The sequence below is a fragment of the Ipomoea nil genome, unplaced genomic scaffold, assembly GCF_001879475.1.
Source record: "Ipomoea nil cultivar Tokyo-kokei standard unplaced genomic scaffold, Asagao_1.1 scaffold0382, whole genome shotgun sequence".
NCBI lineage: Eukaryota > Viridiplantae > Streptophyta > Magnoliopsida > Solanales > Convolvulaceae > Ipomoea > Ipomoea nil.
In genome coordinates this window covers 1,213,615-1,233,049 of record NW_017616810.1, presented here as the reverse complement: position 1 = coordinate 1,233,049, position 19,435 = coordinate 1,213,615, and the positions used below count along the sequence as shown (strand labels likewise).

Genomic DNA, 19,435 nt, shown 5'->3' with positions numbered 1-19,435 from the left:
TAATATTGATAGTGATTTCTAAATTAAAGATGCAATTAAATTAATTAAGGAACAAAATTTTCTCAACCATGTACTAGGAAATATTAATACAGTTACGATTATTATGGTGCCCAAGCTGTTTAAATTTGACTCTTCGTGAAAGTTATTTTTTTACCTTTTGATTTAAACTCATCGGTTATAGACAATATAAACTAATTCACCTCTTTGGCTCTTTGTAGTTGTCTTTCGCTAACTAAAATCACAAAGTGAGCTTAACCCAAAATGCACCTTCAAGTAACAGCTCCATGCTTTCTCGTAATATTTTTTATTAAAAAAATGACTTTTTTTTATTGACAAACTCAGATTTTACACCATAAATATATACACTTTTTCCAGACTAGAACTTAAAAGCATGTTAGCAACAACAAAGTAAACACTATACAATTATTCACTTTTTTTTTTTAATGTTTCTTTCACTTTGTCCCCTGCTCTTTAGCTTGGTGCACTGCTTCCAAACACTCCTTTGCTCTCTGAATCTTTGACTGCAAATAAAAGCTCCCATTTTTCGCATTTCGCTCGAACAAGTTGTCGTACTTCTGCAGATTAGCAAAGGAGAAAACCGCATCGTACTTCAGAAATCAGAAGTCAATTGACAAGCAGGAAATTATACGAATGATTGATCCTCGTGTGATATACAAGATCGATATGCAAATGACAAAATTGTACAAAGTTTTGGAACATGAAGCTCGCAGGCAGGCAAAACGACTCAAATCATACATGTATATATGTATATATGTATGTATGTATGTACACATGTATAAACCGAGGTAGAAGAAATTAAGAATAAGAACCTGCAAGATTTCATCCCATGTTGAATTCTCGGTGACACCAAGAATTTGTCTCGCTTCCGTTTCAGTCATGAGCTTACCTGTTCTTATAATGTTCTGGGCTGCCTCCTGAGCAACGCCGCTTTTTGAGGCATCTGAAGTCATTTGAAACTATGTATGATATAAACATATTAGACGTAATACAATCATGAGCACAGTCGGGAAATGGCATTCGTTCATTCTAAACACTCTCGGTTTGTTCAACATTTTTCTCATACACTAGCAATCTTAACCAACGGGAAATTGGTTTCAACCAATAAACAAGCTATTAATTATGACGCATTGACGCTAACTGTTGATTATGGTAGTAACCGTCAATTATGAAATTAGCTACTAATTATCGTATCATATCTAAACTAGTGCTAGAACGAAAGGAAGTAAGGAACTATCTGACATATTTCTACTCAAAAAATGGGCGATAATGCCTTATGAATTGATTAGAGACACAACAAAAAACATTTTGATTACTCAATCAATAAATTGTGCAAGTTCATAAGGAACTTTGTCACTACAAAGGCCAAAGTTTTTTGGCAACAAGCATCTGCCACTTGTTACAAGAAATTTCTTTGTTAAAGAAAAGGATGGATGTTGCAAGGAAAACGGTGTCAACAGGGAGTTTGTTTATATTACCCTTCCCCTCAAAAGATTTGTTTGTAACTTGAATAGGCCGAGGCAAAATTTATTTAAAAAATACAATATAAATAAAGTTGAAAAGTTAAGAGGCATTTGGAAAACATGCACACTGTATCATAAAAGAAGACAACTAAACGGCCTTAATTCTGTCAAGCACATTGTGCTCAGTTGGCACCTTTTGGCTCTCCTTGAGGGAAGATCAGACTATCACCACATAACCATTTCATGCTCATTTCGATGAAAATTATTTATGACTTTATATTGAAAAAAAAAAAAAAAAAAAACTCTTACTTGCCAATGCCTGACGATATGCTTGAACAAAAGCCCTTGCTAGTATTGAGGAGCCCATCACAATCAAATTTGCAATAAATTTTGCAGCCTGTGAAAATGGCAACAAAAATCTTGAATATGGCCGGAAAAGCAAATACTTCAAGAAATAATAAGCATAGGAATTGATTTTTTTTTACAGGAATTAATAATCAATTCACAGATAGTTTACTCATATGGTCCTATCTGATTCGTGGGTAGGTGATTTTTTTATATTTCAAGATCCTCTTAGCTATTATCTCCTTTGACAGACCACTGATCTATGGTATTGCTAAGTCTAAATATATTTCTCAACCAACCCGCGCCGCCTCCAAGAAAATTAAACTGAATAACTTTGTAGCAATATATAATAAAACGTAGTTCCTTTTCCTCTAGCTTGGAGCTGACAAGGATCAATATCATTGTAATCCAATTTGGACAGCAGGTTTTGCATTTAGTATTACATTGTGGAGCTATAATCAAAAGAAAACACAGTGGAATACAAGAAGTGTATATTGAAGATATAAGCATTGAGGGGGGCAACCCCAACCAAGTTGGTCAGCCTGTTGACTTGGTAACCACAATGTTACAAGTTTGACTCCCAGCGGGAGAAGCCTATTCGCTTTCTTGGTTTGAGTCGGTCAGCTATGGGCAACCTAGGCTAGTTTACCTCCTTGCAGTCCCTGACCAGTTAGGGCTACAAGGCGAGGTTCACCCAGTGCACACCCTCGAGTAATGGCTACGAGTTTCCCTCGTTACTCCCACACACACACACACACACAAATTGAGAAATTATCAAACTACAAACATACCATTTCAGAAATTGGGTGCAAAGATTCCCGATGTGGAAGCTGAATGAAGAACTGGACTTCAAAACAAATATCCTATGATAAGACCAAACACCACAAAGTGCAAGTATACATTAGAATTTTAAAATCAAAGGTTGAATATTGTGCATTATGTCAACTGTCTTTGGGCCAGAAGATGGCATCTCTAGTACTCTTAGTACTAAAACAATTATACATAAAGTGACAGTGTCCATTACTCCCCCAGTGCAATAAAAGTAAAGCAATGCATATCGCATTTGGAGGGAGAAACAGGAAAAAGAAACAGCTTATTCTCTAGTATGGAAGCATATCTAGATAACAAAGCTTTTAAATTTTTCTCAAGTCTTCGGATATTCTGCTTTCCCAACTGTTAGCTTCTTCAATTATTTTATTTTATACAATAATAATGAATCCCTAGAGTAAAACTAAACTTTGCTGCCATTTTCAGATCCCAGATATAATCACTCTGAACTCTGCTTGCAAAACACTGACACACGCAAATGCGAATGACTGAAAGTATTTGTCCCCACATAGAAGTGCTCAGTCATTGCCAAATTCAACATAGGTATATACCACACAGGTCATAATTCACAAAAGAAAATCATCTAATAATCATCATCCTATCTAGCCTATTCAATGCAAAGACTACATATACGGAACAGAAAAGGAAGTGTAAATGATTATATGATACGTCACTCAAGCCAAGACCTTGACTCCACGACAAAAGCTAACTCATGAGTGGATGTTTGATCCCAACTTAAGTACCACTTCACAATCTCTTGTGGAGTTTATCATTACCCACCCCTTGAGAAGTTGACGCTTGTGGTGACCTACTTTAGTCAGCTCACACTCGAGACTCTTCTCAGCACCAAGTAGCCCCTTCGCCCTTTGGACAGCTTCACTCCGGATCTTATCAAGCACCGTCCCACCGGATGAGTGGACAGACGGCTTCACTCTATATAGCTTTCATTCTGGGCTCTTCTGGGTAGCCCTTTCCAACACATACCAGTCTCTCAACGAGAGCACCAAATGATATGACACTCAAACCAATACCCTAACTCCACCACAATAGCTAGCCCATGAGTGGAGGCAGGGACGGAGCCACCTGCATGGTGCATGGTGCATGGTGCAGGGGGCCCTGGCCCCCCCTCCAATTTTTTTTTTTTTTAAATACTATAATACTTATTTTGGTGTCCTCCCTCAAAATATTTGGCCCCTACCAATCAATCTTGCAAACTTCTTATTTTCTAAGCTTTTCACAATATCAATTCTTATCTTCTTCAAGGAGTAATCTGGTCATTTTTTCATATATCTTTGAAGCTTTGAATCTTTTGATGAATTACTGGTATTGTATATTTTCATTTCACTTCAAGTAACATGCTCTGAATAACTGCATTAATGGCGGCTTCGGTCTTCCAAGTCAAAGAAGATGGTGATTACATAAACAAAGAATTAGATATATAAGATAGATATTAATTTGAAACAAAGAATTAATTAAGATTAACATAAGCATAGGGTGATTATGTATATATACCTACACAGTATTAAAAAGAAAATATTAGTTTGCTACTCAGTTTTAGTAGATTTAATAATGTATATTGAAATATATTAAATGAATATTAATATATTTAATTATTCACTCTTATATCATATCGTAATTGACCCTCCCCCCTCGTCTAATCCTGGCTCCGCCCCTGAGTGGAGGTTTGGCCCCAACCTTAAGTACCCGTATACAATCTCTTGCAGAGCCGATGTAGAACTGTATCATTATATCTCACAAATTAGATCTTTTTCCCAAAAAAAAAAAATGATGATGTAAAGATGTGAGAAGTATCAGTTTATAATATCGCACTTCTCTACCCACTTTTAAAACAAGCAGATAAATCAGCCTGCATTACTTCGCAGAAGAACATGGAAAATACAAGTATATATCTCTATAGCAAAGCTAAAACTAACAAACACTCTCCCCATTTCATCCAAACAGCACAAGAATGACAATAAATTCTTCAAAATTAGCAGCAGCATGACAATCAATAGCTCCATAGCTCGGAACTGCGCGATAAAAGGAATGATAGAAGCGTGTATCCACAGAAATGACACAGTTCAAAGTGTAATACAAAGATAATCATATTTTGGTAAACATTAATCGAGCGGAAGACTAACAAAGAAAAAAAATGGATTAAGAATAAAAACAAGGTTTTATGAGACAGAAAGATCAAACCTTTGTATTAACTTGTCAGATCAGACGGGGAGAATCGAGTGAAAGATGAATGAGATTAGAGAGAAGCAAGAGATATGAGAACAGGCTTATTTTCTCTGGAAGCTACGGCGTCCGGAGTACTGCTAATGCGCTAAACAAACTGAATTGGCAACTTTGAATGAAAATCGACTCCTCATAAATTTATTTATATTTATTTGTTAAATTTTTTAATTAAAAAATTAATTAATTTATTATTTGTTAAATATAATTAGGAATAAGGGTCAAATAGGCCACTGAACTACGCACCAAACTATAATTAGGTCATCAAACTCAAAAAAGATACAATTAGGTTCCTGAACTACACAAATTTATGCAATTAGGTCTAAAATGGAATGTTTACATGTCATGTAAGTTACGGATTTTTAAAATAATTTTAAACAAAAAAGTTATTTAAAAAAAAAAAAAAAAAAAAAAAAAAAAACAGAACACGAGCTGGCCGTCCTTCATCTCCATGGCAGGAGACGAAGACGATCTTCGTCTCCTGCTGTCCTAATTATCTAACAGCTATTTACCAAACATCCTATATTCCTATATATGACACAAACAACAATGATCAAAATATTGATATATGTGGTCTCACTTAAAACTTGTTTTTAGTAACAATGTGAGATTTAATGTGCACTACAAATATTGGGTGTTGATTCATGGAATCATGATATAGTCCAGCAAAACTGAAAAACTCAAATTATAAAAATATATATATTTATATCTTGTCCCGACAGAGGTGATCAAGTGGTCAAACATAATTTTTATACATGGATGATTACGAGTTCAATTCTTACTAGTACCATCTCGATTGAACCCGTCGAGCAACTTTATTGGCCTTGTTGAGTTCGAGACACCTTACTTAACCTAGTTAATTAGAACATGTCAAGTTCAACAGTCAACCGTGAGTGGCATATATTGAGTTCGAGCAACTTAAGTTGGTTTATCTACTTGTAATTCTTTATTCACTAAAATTATAAGACGGTTCAACAAACACTCATGAATAATACGGAGTAACTGAGATTTTCCACATCAAAAGAAAAAAAAAAAATAGTCAAGTTGATAAGACTAGAAAAAAATAAAGAAGTAAGGGTCCGTTTGAAAACCCGAAAAATGACCCTTGGAAATTATTTTATAAATTTTTTAGTGTTTGAGAAAATGAGGTCAAGGAAAATATTTATTTTGGTCAACAGAAAAAAGACATAATTTGGTGTCACATTCCAAATAGATATAACTTCTTGTTAACATGCTATATGAGGTAAAAAGAATTTAATTGCATCATTTTTTCTAAGTTTAATGACTTATTTAGAGCATTTTATTGTTTGAGAGCTTAATTGCAATTTTTATAAAAGTTGAATAACAAATTTGTCCCTTATCCCCAATAAAAATAAAGAAGTAAATGTAATTTTCTTTTTTCTTGATCGCCGTCCCAATTATTCCGGTAAAGTTGCAGCGATGAGTGAATAGCCCATGCAAAGCAGTAGCAGTGGAAAATCTCGTAAAAACACAGCCGCTAAAAGCGGAGCTTCGTTCGCACATTTCAATGGTGAGGATTAGAGGCAAATTGTCTTCTTTGAACGAAGGAAAGTCATACCTCTTTCAATGTCTTTCTTTGATTCCCCTTTTCATTTTATTACAATTTTCTAGAATTTACTGCCATTTTCAAAGAGAAATTCGAGCGAGAAAGGTATCTGGAGAAAGCAATTCAAAAACCTGGGATTTTGTTTGGTTTTGGGGAGTGAGAATCGGAGATCAAAAAGCGAATTGGATTTCAATTAGGTATATCCCTGGAGGGTTTGGGGGATGCAGAGAAACATATGAAAAGGAGAACGAGGAGGAGAGATGTGGGGCTCGTCGCCAATAACAACGAACCCTCAGCCGGGGAAAGATAAGAAGTTGATAGCCGTTGCCATTGACAAAGACAGAGGAAGCCAAATGGCTCTGAAATGGTCAATTGAGAATATCGTTGCTAAAGGAAATGCCATACTTTTACTCAATGTCAAACTCACCCAAAGTAATTATCTCTTTCTCTCTCTCTCTCATATGGATTTATGAAATGTTTAATTACACAATATAATGTGTATATGCAATGTGGATTTTGATGAGTTATAGCATACACTCTTGCCCACAAAAGGCAAAATCCCTAGACTGGGCCCACCCCGACCTTACAGGATTTTGGAAGGGTAAATCACGGTAACTCAGAAATTCCACAGTGGCGGCACAGCCAAAAGGGTGAAATTCTCACACTACCGCTACCAGGCCGCTAGAGCGTACACTCTAACATCGTGATTAGGCGGTGTTAGAGTAGTTTTAGCCAAGGGGAAATGGAATTTTATTAATCATGGAATTTTACTTGAAAATTTCAAGGTTTGTTCTTGCAATCAATGTTGCTTGCCCCATTCTACACTATATGTTTTGTCAAATGTTCAAAACTATTTAAGTATTTATGAAGCAATTTTTCCTGTAAGGAGATGGAAAATTTCAGCTGACATTTTGCAGAGGCCATGCAAATTACACTGTTTTGAAAAAATTGTCTTGTTAAAGATTGTGGTTTTAGCATTGGCCTAGCATATGTTCTCTCAACATTCCCAAATTTACCTGGTTTTCATTTTATATCGAGTTTTTTTCAGCCATTAAGAACAGGTCAATTGTGCAGAAATGATCAGAAGCTATTGACTTGTGTCTTGAAAGGAAATTTCCATAACCTGATTCAACACTGTGTTATTGATGCAGAGCCGAACCAGAATTATGATATTTGTGATGAGAATGGATTTCCAGTTAAAGAATTGGATCCCCAGTCGAAAGAACTCTTTCTTCCTTTCCGTGTCTATTGTACACGCAAAGATGTTAGTACTGTGCACTCAGATGCTCTTTTTTTTTTATTGCGGAACCAGAAAAAAAAAAAAAAAAAAAAAAAAAAAGTGGTTTGTTTACTGATGATTATCTTCACGCACATTACGTGCCTCTAAAGTTTATAAAATATAATTTACAGGTACAATGTCATGAAATCTTGGTAGAGGATGTAGACCCTATTAAAGGAATTATTGATTATGTAAATCGAGTAGGGATAGAGATACTAATTCTTGGTGCTGCTGCCAAAGGTGGTCTTCTCAGGTATATATATATGCATTTCTCTTTTGTGTGTGCTCTTGCATTTAATTTAGTAATGAAATGAGCTTTCAATCCTTTCATCTCATGACTTCCTGTTCTTCATTTTCTTTTAGTCTATAAATGTTTGACAGGTTATGGATTTTACAACTCTTTTTTATTTACTTAATCCATTAACCATAAATAACAGAGTTGATTATTGATCATAATTCATAATCATAAGCTTACGAAACAGGATCTAAGAAGTTATATTCCATTTGAAGCATTAATTAAGGATCGTTAGCAGAAACATGTCCGTAAGTGTTCTAATTTCAGTTTCTTTTTTTCCATGAAGATTTAAGATGAAAGATATTCCTGGAAGTGTGTTAAAAGGGGTACCTGATTTCTGTACGGTATATGTTATTTCAAAAACTGGGAAGATATCATCTACACGATCTGCTTCTCGTCCAGTGTCATTCATTCATCCGCTACGCCAACACCTGATGCGACAACATAGTGCAAAATCAACTGTCAGTGAGAGGCTGCTTTCATCTGCAGGCAATTCAAAGAGTTAGTGTTCCGTAGAAGCTTTGTTGGGTTCTTCACTTTTTCTTCTAGTCTAGCATGTCCTAATCCTGAATTAGTTTCTACAGCTGCTGAACTTTCTGGGAATTCAAGGTTGTTGTCTGAACCATCTAATGCCAGTTTACAAAATGACATAAAGTAAGTCAGACTATGGGATTCAAATTTGGATAAAATTCGTCAAAATGGGTTTAGTCTACCACGAACCCTGTTTATTTCAACAGTATATATGTTGGTTTCTGTTTCCAAGGCCTAATTGGATATCAATATTTGCGACAGGTCTCCATTCACTCACAGGAGAGGACCAAATGGCATACCATATGAAATCTCGAAACCAGATACTGACATATCTTTTGTCAGTTCTGGTAGGTCAAGTGTTGACAGCATTTTCCCTTCATACACTGACAGCTTTGAAGATGGACCAATCCCTAATCGGCTCTCAGGCTTCTCAGACTTTGACACCAATAGTTTTGATTCTATGAACTTTGGTCGGAGATCATTGGACAACATGACATCTTCTGAGTACTCATTTGCTTCAATGGACAGTGATAGAATGTCTGTATCAGGAATGGTAAGGGTACTAAGACTAATATTTACATAAATTATGTACCGAGCAAGGGTGCACAGTGCATGGTGATGGAAAGAGGTTTCGTGAAATACTTTCTATGAATCAAAGCTTACTTCAAATGGATTGTGACTCGTTTTTTGCTTTAACGTTAGGATGATGTGGAAGCGGAAATGAGAAGGCTAAAGCAGGAGCTTAAGCAAACAATGGAAATGTACAGTACAGCCTGTAAGGAAGCACTCACTGCAAGACAGAAGGCACGTGAAAGACCAATTTCGTTAGAGCTAATGCAATTCTATGCATGGCCTTACGTTTTCTTTTTGCAGGCAATGGAGCTGCAACGCTGGAAATTGGAAGAACAGAAAAGGTTGGATGACGCACTTTTAGCTGAGGAAGCAGCAGTGGCAATCGCGGAAAGAGAGAAGGCCAAATCTAAGGCTGCGCTTGAACATGCAGAAGCAGCTCAGAGGATGGCTGAATTTGAAGCTCAGAAGAGAATCAGTGCAGAAATTAAAGCTATGAAAGAAGCAGAGGAGACGGATAAGATGATTAACCAATTTTCGCAAACAGATTACAGGTACAGGAGGTACACAATCGAGGAGATTGAAGTTGCAACAGAATATTTTTCAAAATCTCTGAAAATTGGAGAAGGTGGCTACGGGCCGGTATACAAATGTTGTATGGACCACACGGCTGTTGCAGTTAAGGTCCTTCGTCCTGATGCAGCTCACGGAAGACAACAGTTTCAGCAAGAGGTAATAAACTGATATATGAGCACACATTTACAATTCACGATACGCTCAATTAAGAAATAGGTTTTTTACCACAAGGATTGTAGTAAAGAGCCAAGAATGTCCACATAATGAGTATTGCCACTTGGATTATGACTAGATTAAAATTGGAATGCAGGACAAGCTGGAATAGTCAGTATAGTTTTTGGTAGCTTATTGTAACACATTGTAGAAACGGGAATATAAATTTGTCTTCAACCTCTATGAAACATTTGTAACCGTTTGCTAAGTAATAAAATTCCGAAAGTGGTAATAGGATATTCTTATTAATGTAAAGTTAGTGGAGATAGTTAGGATACTGACAAGTGCTTTATTTCCTTTGTTACCAGTTCGTGTTTTTAGGATATTGTGAAGCTTCTATATTCGATTAACTATGTTTATTTGATTCCAGGTTGAAGTGTTAAGCTGCATAAGGCATCCTCATATGGTGCTTCTTCTAGGAGCATGTCCCGAGTATGGTTGCTTAGTATATGAGCATATGTCGAATGGAAGCTTAGAAGACTGCCTATTTGAGACTGGTAAAACTCCACCACTTTCTTGGCAACACAGGTTTCGAATTGCTGCTGAAATTTGCTCCGGCCTTCTTTTTCTACACCAGACCAAACCGGAACCAATAGTGCACCGTGATCTAAAGCCAGGCAATATCCTGCTAGATCGCAATTTTGTGAGTAAGATAAGTGATGTTGGGTTGGCTAGGCTAGTGCCTCCATCAGTGGCTGACTCCGTCACTCAGTATCGAATGACATCAACTGCTGGAACGTTCTGCTACATTGATCCCGAATATCAGCAAACAGGAATGCTTGGTGTGAAATCCGATGTGTATTCCCTAGGGATCATATATTTGCAGATTCTAACAGCTAAATCACCAATGGGTTTGACTCACGTTGTTGAAAGGGCAATCGAGGCAGGCACCTTCGCTGAGATACTTGATCCTGCTGTGCGTGACTGGCCAGTTGAAGATGCCCTGAGTCTCGCCAATTTATCATTACAATGCGCTGAGCTGAGAAGGAAAGACAGACCGGATCTGGGCAGCGTAGTCATGCCAGAACTAGAGAGATTGAGAACACTCGCAGAAGAAAACATACAACCTTTCTTTTATTATCCCGGCCACTCACCAAACTATAGCCAAGTTTCCGTGTCTCAAGTAAGTCAATTCTATATTTTTGCAATTGTTCTAAGCTTCAAAAACTCATCTACTCAAATGTTTGCAATAACTCGAACTTAGCCTCGGTCCCAATGGCAAAAATAATTCACATCTGCACACACTGCACAGAGTTGAATATAATCTCCATTTTAGGATGCTATATACTCTTACCATCCTCATCCTCATTACCAGATATGGCTTTTATTCATTTAGTATAGAGTACTATTCGCATGTGTGGCAAAGGTTATATTGTACCCGTGATTTTAGCTGATTATGGTGGATTATCAAGAATCAAAATTTCATGCCATAAATATTTGCATGATGATAAATATCGAGGTGTTTTTGGGCCTCTTAACAAATGCTCTTCTCAACTGTACAGGAAAATATGAGTTTCCCTACTGGCCATTCTGGTTATGAAAGCAGCAGGAGTACACCAGGCTTGTAGTTCCCTATTTCATTTCATTGCCATTAAGTTCATCTGTACCCTATATGTTTTCTTTAGGCATTCATATTTTCCATCTGTACATACACCTGAGATGCTTAGGTTCTAAATGTAAATATATATTTATAATTTATAATGCCTGTAAACCCCCTGTTCTTCCTTGCGCATATTCGAGTTAAATTAAGGTGATTTTTTATTTATTTATTTATTTCTATTGTTGTTTGCTGAGTTAGTTTATAAATTAGGTAATCAGAGTTTTTGTCACTTTTAGTCCCACAAGTTTGACAGACATTTATATTATTGGTTTAAGACTGCGAAGATTGTCACTATAGATTATGATTCCATTCTCCATTTTTGGTCCTTTCAATAAGAAAACTATGAAATTTCACCAAATTTAGTTACATGTCCTGCAAGTTATCAAAATTTATTGGTTTCTGGGTCGCAGATATATGTAAGGATGCATGATCAAGTCCTAGTAACTGTAGTATGGGATTTTTACCCTTTGTGGGCACCAGATATTAGATGAGATGTTGAACCGTGATTTATTCATTCACAATCTTGTTAGATTGAGATGTTCCTCACAGTCCTATCGAGTTGAGATGTGAAAGTCATTGACGTGAGGGATTTTGCTATCGATGGGCAAGTTGAATAGAGACAGTTTTCATAGTCATACACTAACATTGTGAATGTTAGTATGCTACCAAACTCGTGTGCTAAAAAAAAAGGCAATAATCAAGCAAGAATATCTCGTTTTATTGAACAAAATCATGTAAAAATAATAAACACTTTGAAAAATATATATGTAACAAAAAGATTCCACACAAATTAAACACCATCCTTCCCTCTACCTATCTACCAATGGAGAAATGAAACCATTTGGCGCCATGAAATTGAATTTAAACAATCTGTTTCCAAGGAGATTAGAAGCACGTACGTACGAACCCTAAATTTCGAAATCCAGATTCGATCAAGCAGTCTTGGAGAAGGAGAAATCTTCATCAGTGATCATGGCAGAAACACAGAGATCTCCATCGCTTCCAAACGAGTAATCATCCTCAACATCCTTCTCCTTCAACTCCTCAATCCTCTCCACAGCTTCCATTATATCCCATCTTCTCCCAACCTCCCATTCGCAGCAACACATCCCGATCTTCAGCAGCTTCAACATCTCCCCTTCTCCGCTCTTCCCGCCGCCCATCTCCTTATCGAAAACCTCCCCCGTCCACTCCTCCCTCACCACTGAGTTCACCCACGCCGCCAGATCGGCGCTCGCGCCCTTCCCCTGCGCCAAGTAGTTCGCCGGAAACCGCCCCGTGAGCAGCTCCAGAATCAGGATCCCGAGGCTCCAGACGTCGGTCTTCCGCGTGACGCGGTCGTGGTGCGTGGACTCCGGGGACTTGTAGGCCACCATGAACTGCTGCGCGTGGTCCTTGTTGGTTACCGGCGCGAGGGCGTAGTCGGCGATGAGGGGGTTGAAGGTTTGGTCTAGGAGGACGTTTGAGGACTTGAGATGGCCGTGCGGGAGAGTTAGCGTGGAGAGCTCTTCGTAGAGGTATGATAAACCCTTGGCTACTCCTTTGATGATTTTCAGGCGTGTTGGCCAGTCCAGACCTTGCTGCCCTGAAGCTTTCTTGCCTGTCAAAAACATGCAATTTACATAAATTAGCCAAAGTTGATCTTCAACTTCATCCATAAACTTCCCAAAGGCAAAGGTTCCTGATATTCTAGTTGATTATCTCACATTTTGATTGAAGATTTAGGAGAGTAAAAATTTAATTTGAAGAAATATATGCTCAAACGACTGAAAGGAATCACAGATTGTTTTAAATTGGAGTGCAAAATTTAAATTTCCAATTTTACCTTTTATTTTAACACTAAAGCTAAAGGAGTGCTATTTTAACTTAAAACTCAAAAATCGAATGACCAAAATAAATTAAAAGTCAAGAGACCAATTTGATAAAAAGGTGGCGATAGGTTGATGAAGGGGCTGAGAGACTTACTGTGTAAGAGGCTGGCCAAGCTACCTTTTTCAACAAAATCACTAATCAAAAGCTTCTCCTCCTTCCTATAATAGAACGCCACCAGGGGGAGAAGGTTAGGGTGCGACAGCCGCCCAAGCCTCGTCATGTGGCCGTAGAATTCATCTTTTCCGACGCTAGTCATCTGCCGGAACCGCCGCACCACCACCGACCCCGTCACCACCATCGCCTTGTAAGACGACCCGAAGCTCCCGCTGCCCAACACCTCCGCCGGGGCCCTCAGCAGGTCCTCCAACTCGAACGTCTCCCTGTCCGCCCTCACGAAGCTCAGCTTTCCCTTCTCCCCGCCTCGCGAGTAGATCTCTGAGGCGGAGTGCTCCGCCGCCGACCTTGGGATTATTGGGAATTTGCCGTCGTCGTCCCGGACGTTGCTTTTCGCTGGGACTTTTCCGTTGCTTCTGCGGCGGCGGCGGCGGACGAGTAATGCTAGGAGGGTGGCGACTAAGAGAACGCCTGCCACGGCGGCGATGATGATTGCTATTTTGGGGAATGTTTTCTTCTTCTTCTCCTCCGGCGGGCATTCTACTTTCAGCGGCTTGCCACACAATTTTGGATTGCCTGATATATACACATAAAATATGAAAATATGAATAATTGTTTTGAATAATGATGATAGTACGTATACCTGATGATGTATATGAGTAAATTTCATATTATGACTTACAAGTTCAAATTGAATAATTTTTTGATATTAAATATATATTGGTAATGATTTTTTTTATTTTATTTTGGTTGGAATGAAATTATTCTATATTAAGAAAATGAAAAAACAATTTACTATTATTTCAATTGTATAAAATAATATTCAATATGAAAAGAAAAGAAGGATTTATTTTATAAAGTGACGACTTCTATAGTTCTATGTAGGACGTGCATGGCATAATGTCATTAGTGTAGCTAATCACATCTATTTTCATATAATCTTCTCTCTCTTTGTTTGTTTTTTTTTTTTTTTGGGTTTTGTTTTTATTTTGCAGCAGAAGTCTAATGATATGATATAGGGATGTTATTGTTATAAAAAATTCAAAAAAAAAAAAAAAAAAAAAAAAAAAAAAAAAAAAAAAAAAAAAAACCATAACTTGTGCCCATAGGTGCAAATTTCCACTTATACTATGGAAATAACAATTTATTTGTCCCTCAATATCTGTTGCCATTTTTCATCTTTTATTATTTCTTACCCCAAAAGGCTGAATCCCCAATCCTAAGAGCCCCACACTCCTTTTTTATTATTTCTTAATTCTATTTTAGTTGTTTTTTTTTTTGAAAAGTTTTAGTCGGCCGGTTTTAAACAAGTCACTCCCCAAACAAGTAAGATTCATATATATATATATATATATATATATATATATATATATATATATATATATATATATATATATATATATTCAAAGGCAATTAGTGTAATTTTTTATATAATTAAAGATATACGAAAAAACACTCAGCCAAGCACCTTGTGCTCAAATGGCACATCAGTGACTCTCCTTGAGGGAAGATCAAGGAATCGCTCTTTGGACTGCAATAGTTAGAGAAAGTATAGAACATATATTACTTTGCAATAGAGTCAATAGTACTCATAATTAAAAAAAAAAAAAAAAAAAAAAAAAAGATATAAAACTCCTAAATATAAAGTATTATATTTACCGAGTTGGCACAAAATTTACTCCCTAATATAGAATGATATATACTCCATATTATATTCCTCTGATCTCCCCCTAATATCCTCCACATTCTAATGGAGCTACTATTTATGTTCTGGCAATATATACGGAGTAATTGATTCTATTTGTATTTGATTGATAAATTAATTCTTTATTTCCTTTCACAAGGGCTAAGCAACGGCGAAATCAATTAAATCACTCTTCTCATAAGGTTAAATCCTCATAGCTAGCAATCTAATAAATATTTAATTATCAAATCGTGGATCATAGTCCATCATATACATGGTGAACTATGATTCAGTAAATACAATTAACATATTATATATTCACTTTTAACATATTATATACTAATAGTAAATACAAAATATTTTAATTAAAAGTATATGTTAAGTGCAAATGGAAAATAAATAAATGAAGCACGCATGAAATTAAATTAATTAAACATTGAAAAGTCCAAAATTTTGAGGTAGAAAAATCCTAACCTGCAAAAATGCCGGCGTTTTTACCACTCAGATGAAGCGGTATGGGACCTTCAAGTCTATTGTTAGAGAAGTCGACGTCCAAATCCTTCTGCGCAAAATCCGGAATGGGACCCTCAAACTGGTTGTTCTGAAGCTTCAATTTTATCAGCTTTCCCAATCCCGTCAACGACGACGGAATCCTCCCGGTGAACTGATTGTTCGCCAACAACACTCTCATCATCGCGTTCATGCCGGAAAACATGCCGTCCGGTATCTCACCGGAGAACCGGTTGTTCGACAAGAATAAACCTCTCAGTGAATGGAGCTTCTCCACATCCGGAAATGGCCCTATCAGTTTTAATCTTCTACTTTAGTAATTTTTTAATTTAATTGTTTTTTTTTTGTTACTTAAAATCAATTAAAAAGTAAACATAATACCAAAAAACCGTTACCTGCAAAGTTGTTATTCATCACGCTTATGGAGCGCAGAGGCGACAAGGAGTTGAGCTGCGATAGCGTCTCGACGTCAATTTTTCCGGCGAGTCCCATCCCTTCCAGCTTCAGTCCGACGAACTGTCCTTTCCGGCAGATCAGCCCTGTCCAAACCGGAGTATCCTCTTTGCAATACGGGACATTGTTGAGGCTCCAGTTGCTCAGCTGCGAGGCGTTCGTCAGAGAATCCCTGAACTTGAGGAGGAGGTCGGGGACCGACGGCGGCGCCGCCAACGACGTCGTTACGAGGAGGCACGAGACGTGAAGCATCAAAAGCAGCTTCAAGCATAGGGACATTGAATCCATGGTGATGATTGCCGATTTTCGATCACTACAATTCCGAGTTAGTTATTTGTTGAATTTGTGCGATGGAATTGAATGAAGAAAATGGGGAAGATGAGAAGGACTAGCAGAGGAAGAATTGAAGGAGAAGGAGGGAATATTGGGAGGTGATAGAAGCGAGGGAGAGGAGGGCATGATGGTGGTGATTTGGAAAATGAAAAGTGAAAAGGGACAAGAGTGGTGAGATTGACAAAGTCCATTGTAGAATTATTAGCTGTTTTCTTGCCATGCCCGGCCGGCTTCATATATATATATATATAGAATTAAGAGATTGCATCCTAAGAATATCTCCAAAATATGAATAGCATTGTTTCCTATTTTAATTAATATAGAATTAATTGATAGGGGTGATATAGTAATTGGCATGGGAATTTAATTTGGATTTATATTGATGTGTAATCTTTATCAAATTTGTAAGAGTTATAATTATGGTACAAGAAATTAACCAAGAATTTAGTACTATCTAGGATATTCGAAAAAGACAGGCTCTAAATGTTGGTTGCGTCCGTGTGCAATGCGTCACTATAGTGTGTGCAGGGTGGGCTGGGAACGAACTGTATGCTTCGAAACTTGTTGGTGTGCACGTGTGGATTTCTATAATTTAGTGTGTGCATTTCTATATTTTAGTGTGTGCAACAGACCAACAGTCAACATGACGTTCGACGGGTTTTGAGTAAAAGCGTTGACTCTCAGTAAAATGCACACACATGTTTGCGATTTTGCACACACTAATGATAGGTGATATGCATATTAAATAACGTATATAATTAGGAAGATTTTACTATGTAAAAATGAAAATGTTGCATAGTGCACACATTGTTATACCAAAATGCATGATAGCTAGTATGCACACATTGTAGATAGGGTCGTATGGGTTCACAGCCTTTGGTCGCATTATTACACATACACTTCTATGGTTTATATTGTACACACTCATGGACGGATATATATGAACCATGCTCAATATTATTCCACAACATTAGGGACGCTCAGTAAGATGCACACACCAGTTGTGTGTTTACACACATTTAGGGTACTATGGTTTCTATTGCACACACTCATGGACGGATATGCACAGTGCTCAATTTATTCCACAACATTGAGGACGCTCAGTAAAATGCACACATACACCAGATTGCATGTTTGCACACATTTTGGATAGGTCGTATGCATACTAAAAAACGTACAACATGATTCCTGCGTTTAATTTTTTAATTTGTTTTAAAATTTTGATTCCTATCCATGATAGAATCTCTCTAAATAAAGATAATATTTTATTTCAATTATATTTCAATTCAAACAAGTAACTAAAATTACTATGCCACCTTTATGTATTAAATCTATATATCTATATATATATATAAAAGTAAAATCCTCCTATTTCATTTTCCCGCCCAAACTTTTGTAGTCAAATTAATTAAATATTTTATATTTTATTAGTCAAATACTTAATAAAGCTTATTTGGTAAGCAAATGAAAAATGGAAATTTGGTAATATCAATATTATGAATTAATTAGGAATAAGATTAATTAGGAATATTAATATAATGATTTGATTAGGAATATCAATATAATGAATTGATTAGGGCAATACCTTAAATAAATAAATACACTTTCTTTTTTAAAAAATTTATAAATTTATAATTCTCATATTTTTCACCTATAAATACAATGAGTTGATGACTACAAAAATTATAAGTCTTCATTTTATATTGCATCCCTTTTTTCCCACTAGGTCTTCAGCCTTGATCATTCAGTTTAGCTGCGTTTCGAAATTAACGGTAGGTTTAGCATCCAAGTAGTTTGATTCGATTAGATACAGTACGTTTTTCATGGTTGTATTGTCCAAATTTAATACTTTTTCCAGTGAAAAGCTATTCATATCATATGCCTAGATTGTGATTTATTCTGAATATTTCTACGGTTACTCCAAGTCCATTTCATATATTGATTTTTTGTTTCTATTGAAGTTTAATTACCATTGATGAAAGGCAACCTCATGTGAATCTCGCTTTGAGTGGTGCCTACTCCTGCCTGTTTAAAGGGATGCTGAGTGTTGACTCCTTTAATCTCTCTCTTCATTTTTTTGCTATACTGTTATTGGTCAAGAATTTAAAGTGCCACACAATAAAATGTGTGACTCATGGGTGATTGGAGAATGGGGAGTGGTTAAGTGTTTCTGTTGTAATATACACGACAAGATATAGCAGGAATCGCCTTTAATACACCAATTGACTATTATTATATTCTTCTTAGTTCTTTGCGTTGATTATTGAAGTTCTGGTTTGTTAAGTTGTTTTATTCTCATGGTGTCGATTTTGAAAGTTATGAAGTCCATGCTCAATTCCTCATTGTATAGGTCAAAAGTGTATTTGTTTTTTGGCGTAATTATGGGATCACCATAATTACTCCGTAGTAATAATAATAATAATAATAATAATAATAATAATAATAATAATAATAATAATAATAATAATAATAATAATAATAATAATAATAATAAAAATTGGTAACATTATTGTTCAAATATAATATTTAAAAAAAAAAACTAATTTTAATTGGTAATCTATATTTATATTTTATATTAATTAATAAAAACAAATCCTCCTTTACAAGTTCACGCCTAAACAATTAATAATAATATGAAAAAATAAAAAAGAATGGAAGGAAGCCGTACGCCCAAACAATTAATAATAATATTGGGAAGAAAATTAATAATAATATGGAAATACGAAAAATAATGGAAGGAAATATTAGCCCATGTGAATGTTTTCTACACTCTGAAAAATGGAAAAGAATCAATAAGCCGTATAAGGAAAATAATCATTAAGATATTTTACTATTAATCTTTTATGAAAGATTTTGCATAAAAATAGAATATAATTGGTTATTAATAATTTAGCCTTATTTTACTATTAATCTTTAAGAAAAATTCTGCGTAAAAAATGTAATAAA

The 19,435-nt window shown here is 36.1% G+C and overlaps 3 protein-coding genes across 7 annotated transcripts; 1 reads left to right on the top strand and 2 right to left on the bottom strand.

The window, feature by feature from the left end:
* Nucleotides 1–288: 288 nt before the first annotated feature.
* On the bottom strand, nucleotides 289–5,005 carry LOC109172056 (mitochondrial import inner membrane translocase subunit PAM16 like 2-like). The gene is made up of 5 exons (XM_019321211.1): nucleotides 4,854–5,005; nucleotides 2,618–2,689; nucleotides 1,791–1,878; nucleotides 831–961; nucleotides 289–575 (listed from the first exon to the last, which is right to left on the bottom strand). The coding sequence occupies exons 2-5, from the start codon at nucleotides 2,618–2,620 to the stop codon at nucleotides 453–455; spliced, it is 345 nt and encodes a 114-aa protein (XP_019176756.1). The 5' UTR covers nucleotides 2,621–2,689; nucleotides 4,854–5,005; the 3' UTR covers nucleotides 289–452.
* Nucleotides 5,006–6,285: 1,280 nt separating this feature from the next.
* On the top strand, nucleotides 6,286–11,668 carry LOC109172053 (U-box domain-containing protein 52-like). 5 transcript variants are annotated; one of them, XM_019321206.1, is made up of 10 exons: nucleotides 6,286–6,423; nucleotides 6,525–6,891; nucleotides 7,611–7,723; nucleotides 7,870–7,991; nucleotides 8,320–8,534; nucleotides 8,618–8,687; nucleotides 8,826–9,117; nucleotides 9,267–9,866; nucleotides 10,294–11,046; nucleotides 11,426–11,668. In XM_019321206.1, exons 2-10 carry the CDS (start codon nucleotides 6,720–6,722, stop codon nucleotides 11,489–11,491), a joined length of 2,403 nt encoding a protein of 800 aa, XP_019176751.1. In that variant the 5' UTR covers nucleotides 6,286–6,423; nucleotides 6,525–6,719; the 3' UTR covers nucleotides 11,492–11,668. The 5 variants fall into 5 exon arrangements, with proteins under 5 accessions (XP_019176751.1, XP_019176753.1, XP_019176752.1 ...); XM_019321208.1 differs by having other exon boundaries at nucleotides 6,286–6,891; nucleotides 9,267–9,368; nucleotides 9,438–9,866; XM_019321207.1 differs by having other exon boundaries at nucleotides 6,286–6,891; nucleotides 8,320–8,498.
* A 549-nt stretch (nucleotides 11,669–12,217) lies between these two features.
* LOC109171814 (pollen receptor-like kinase 4) lies at nucleotides 12,218–16,641 on the bottom strand. Its single transcript, XM_019320892.1, has 4 exons — nucleotides 16,099–16,641; nucleotides 15,668–15,994; nucleotides 13,489–14,085; nucleotides 12,218–13,123 (listed from the first exon to the last, which is right to left on the bottom strand). Exons 1-4 carry the CDS (start codon nucleotides 16,442–16,444, stop codon nucleotides 12,456–12,458), a joined length of 1,938 nt encoding a protein of 645 aa, XP_019176437.1. The 5' UTR covers nucleotides 16,445–16,641; the 3' UTR covers nucleotides 12,218–12,455.
* Nucleotides 16,642–19,435: the final 2,794 nt, after the last annotated feature.

Bases quoted from the DNA above. Each gene is read 5' to 3' on its own strand.
- LOC109172056 (XM_019321211.1), bottom strand. The intron at 962-1,790 runs GTAAGAGTTTTT...AAATGACTTCAG, and splicing joins ATATCGTCAGGCATTGGCAA to ATGCCTCAAAAAGCGGCGTT. The intron at 576-830 runs GTTCTTATTCTT...GCTAATCTGCAG, and splicing joins CATGGGATGAAATCTTGCAG to AAGTACGACAACTTGTTCGA.
- LOC109172053 (XM_019321206.1), top strand. From the start codon at position 6,720: ATGTGGGGCTCGTCGCCAATAACAACGAACCCTCAGCCGGGGAAAGAT. The intron at 7,992-8,319 runs GTATATATATAT...TTTTCCATGAAG, and splicing joins GCCAAAGGTGGTCTTCTCAG to ATTTAAGATGAAAGATATTC. The intron at 9,867-10,293 runs GTAATAAACTGA...ATTTGATTCCAG, and splicing joins GACAACAGTTTCAGCAAGAG to GTTGAAGTGTTAAGCTGCAT.
- LOC109171814 (XM_019320892.1), bottom strand. From the start codon at position 16,444: ATGGATTCAATGTCCCTATGCTTGAAGCTGCTTTTGATGCTTCACGTC. The intron at 14,086-15,667 runs GTTAGGATTTTT...TGTATATATCAG, and splicing joins AAACGCCGGCATTTTTGCAG to GCAATCCAAAATTGTGTGGC. The intron at 13,124-13,488 runs GTAAGTCTCTCA...TGTTTTTGACAG, and splicing joins CTTGGCCAGCCTCTTACACA to GCAAGAAAGCTTCAGGGCAG.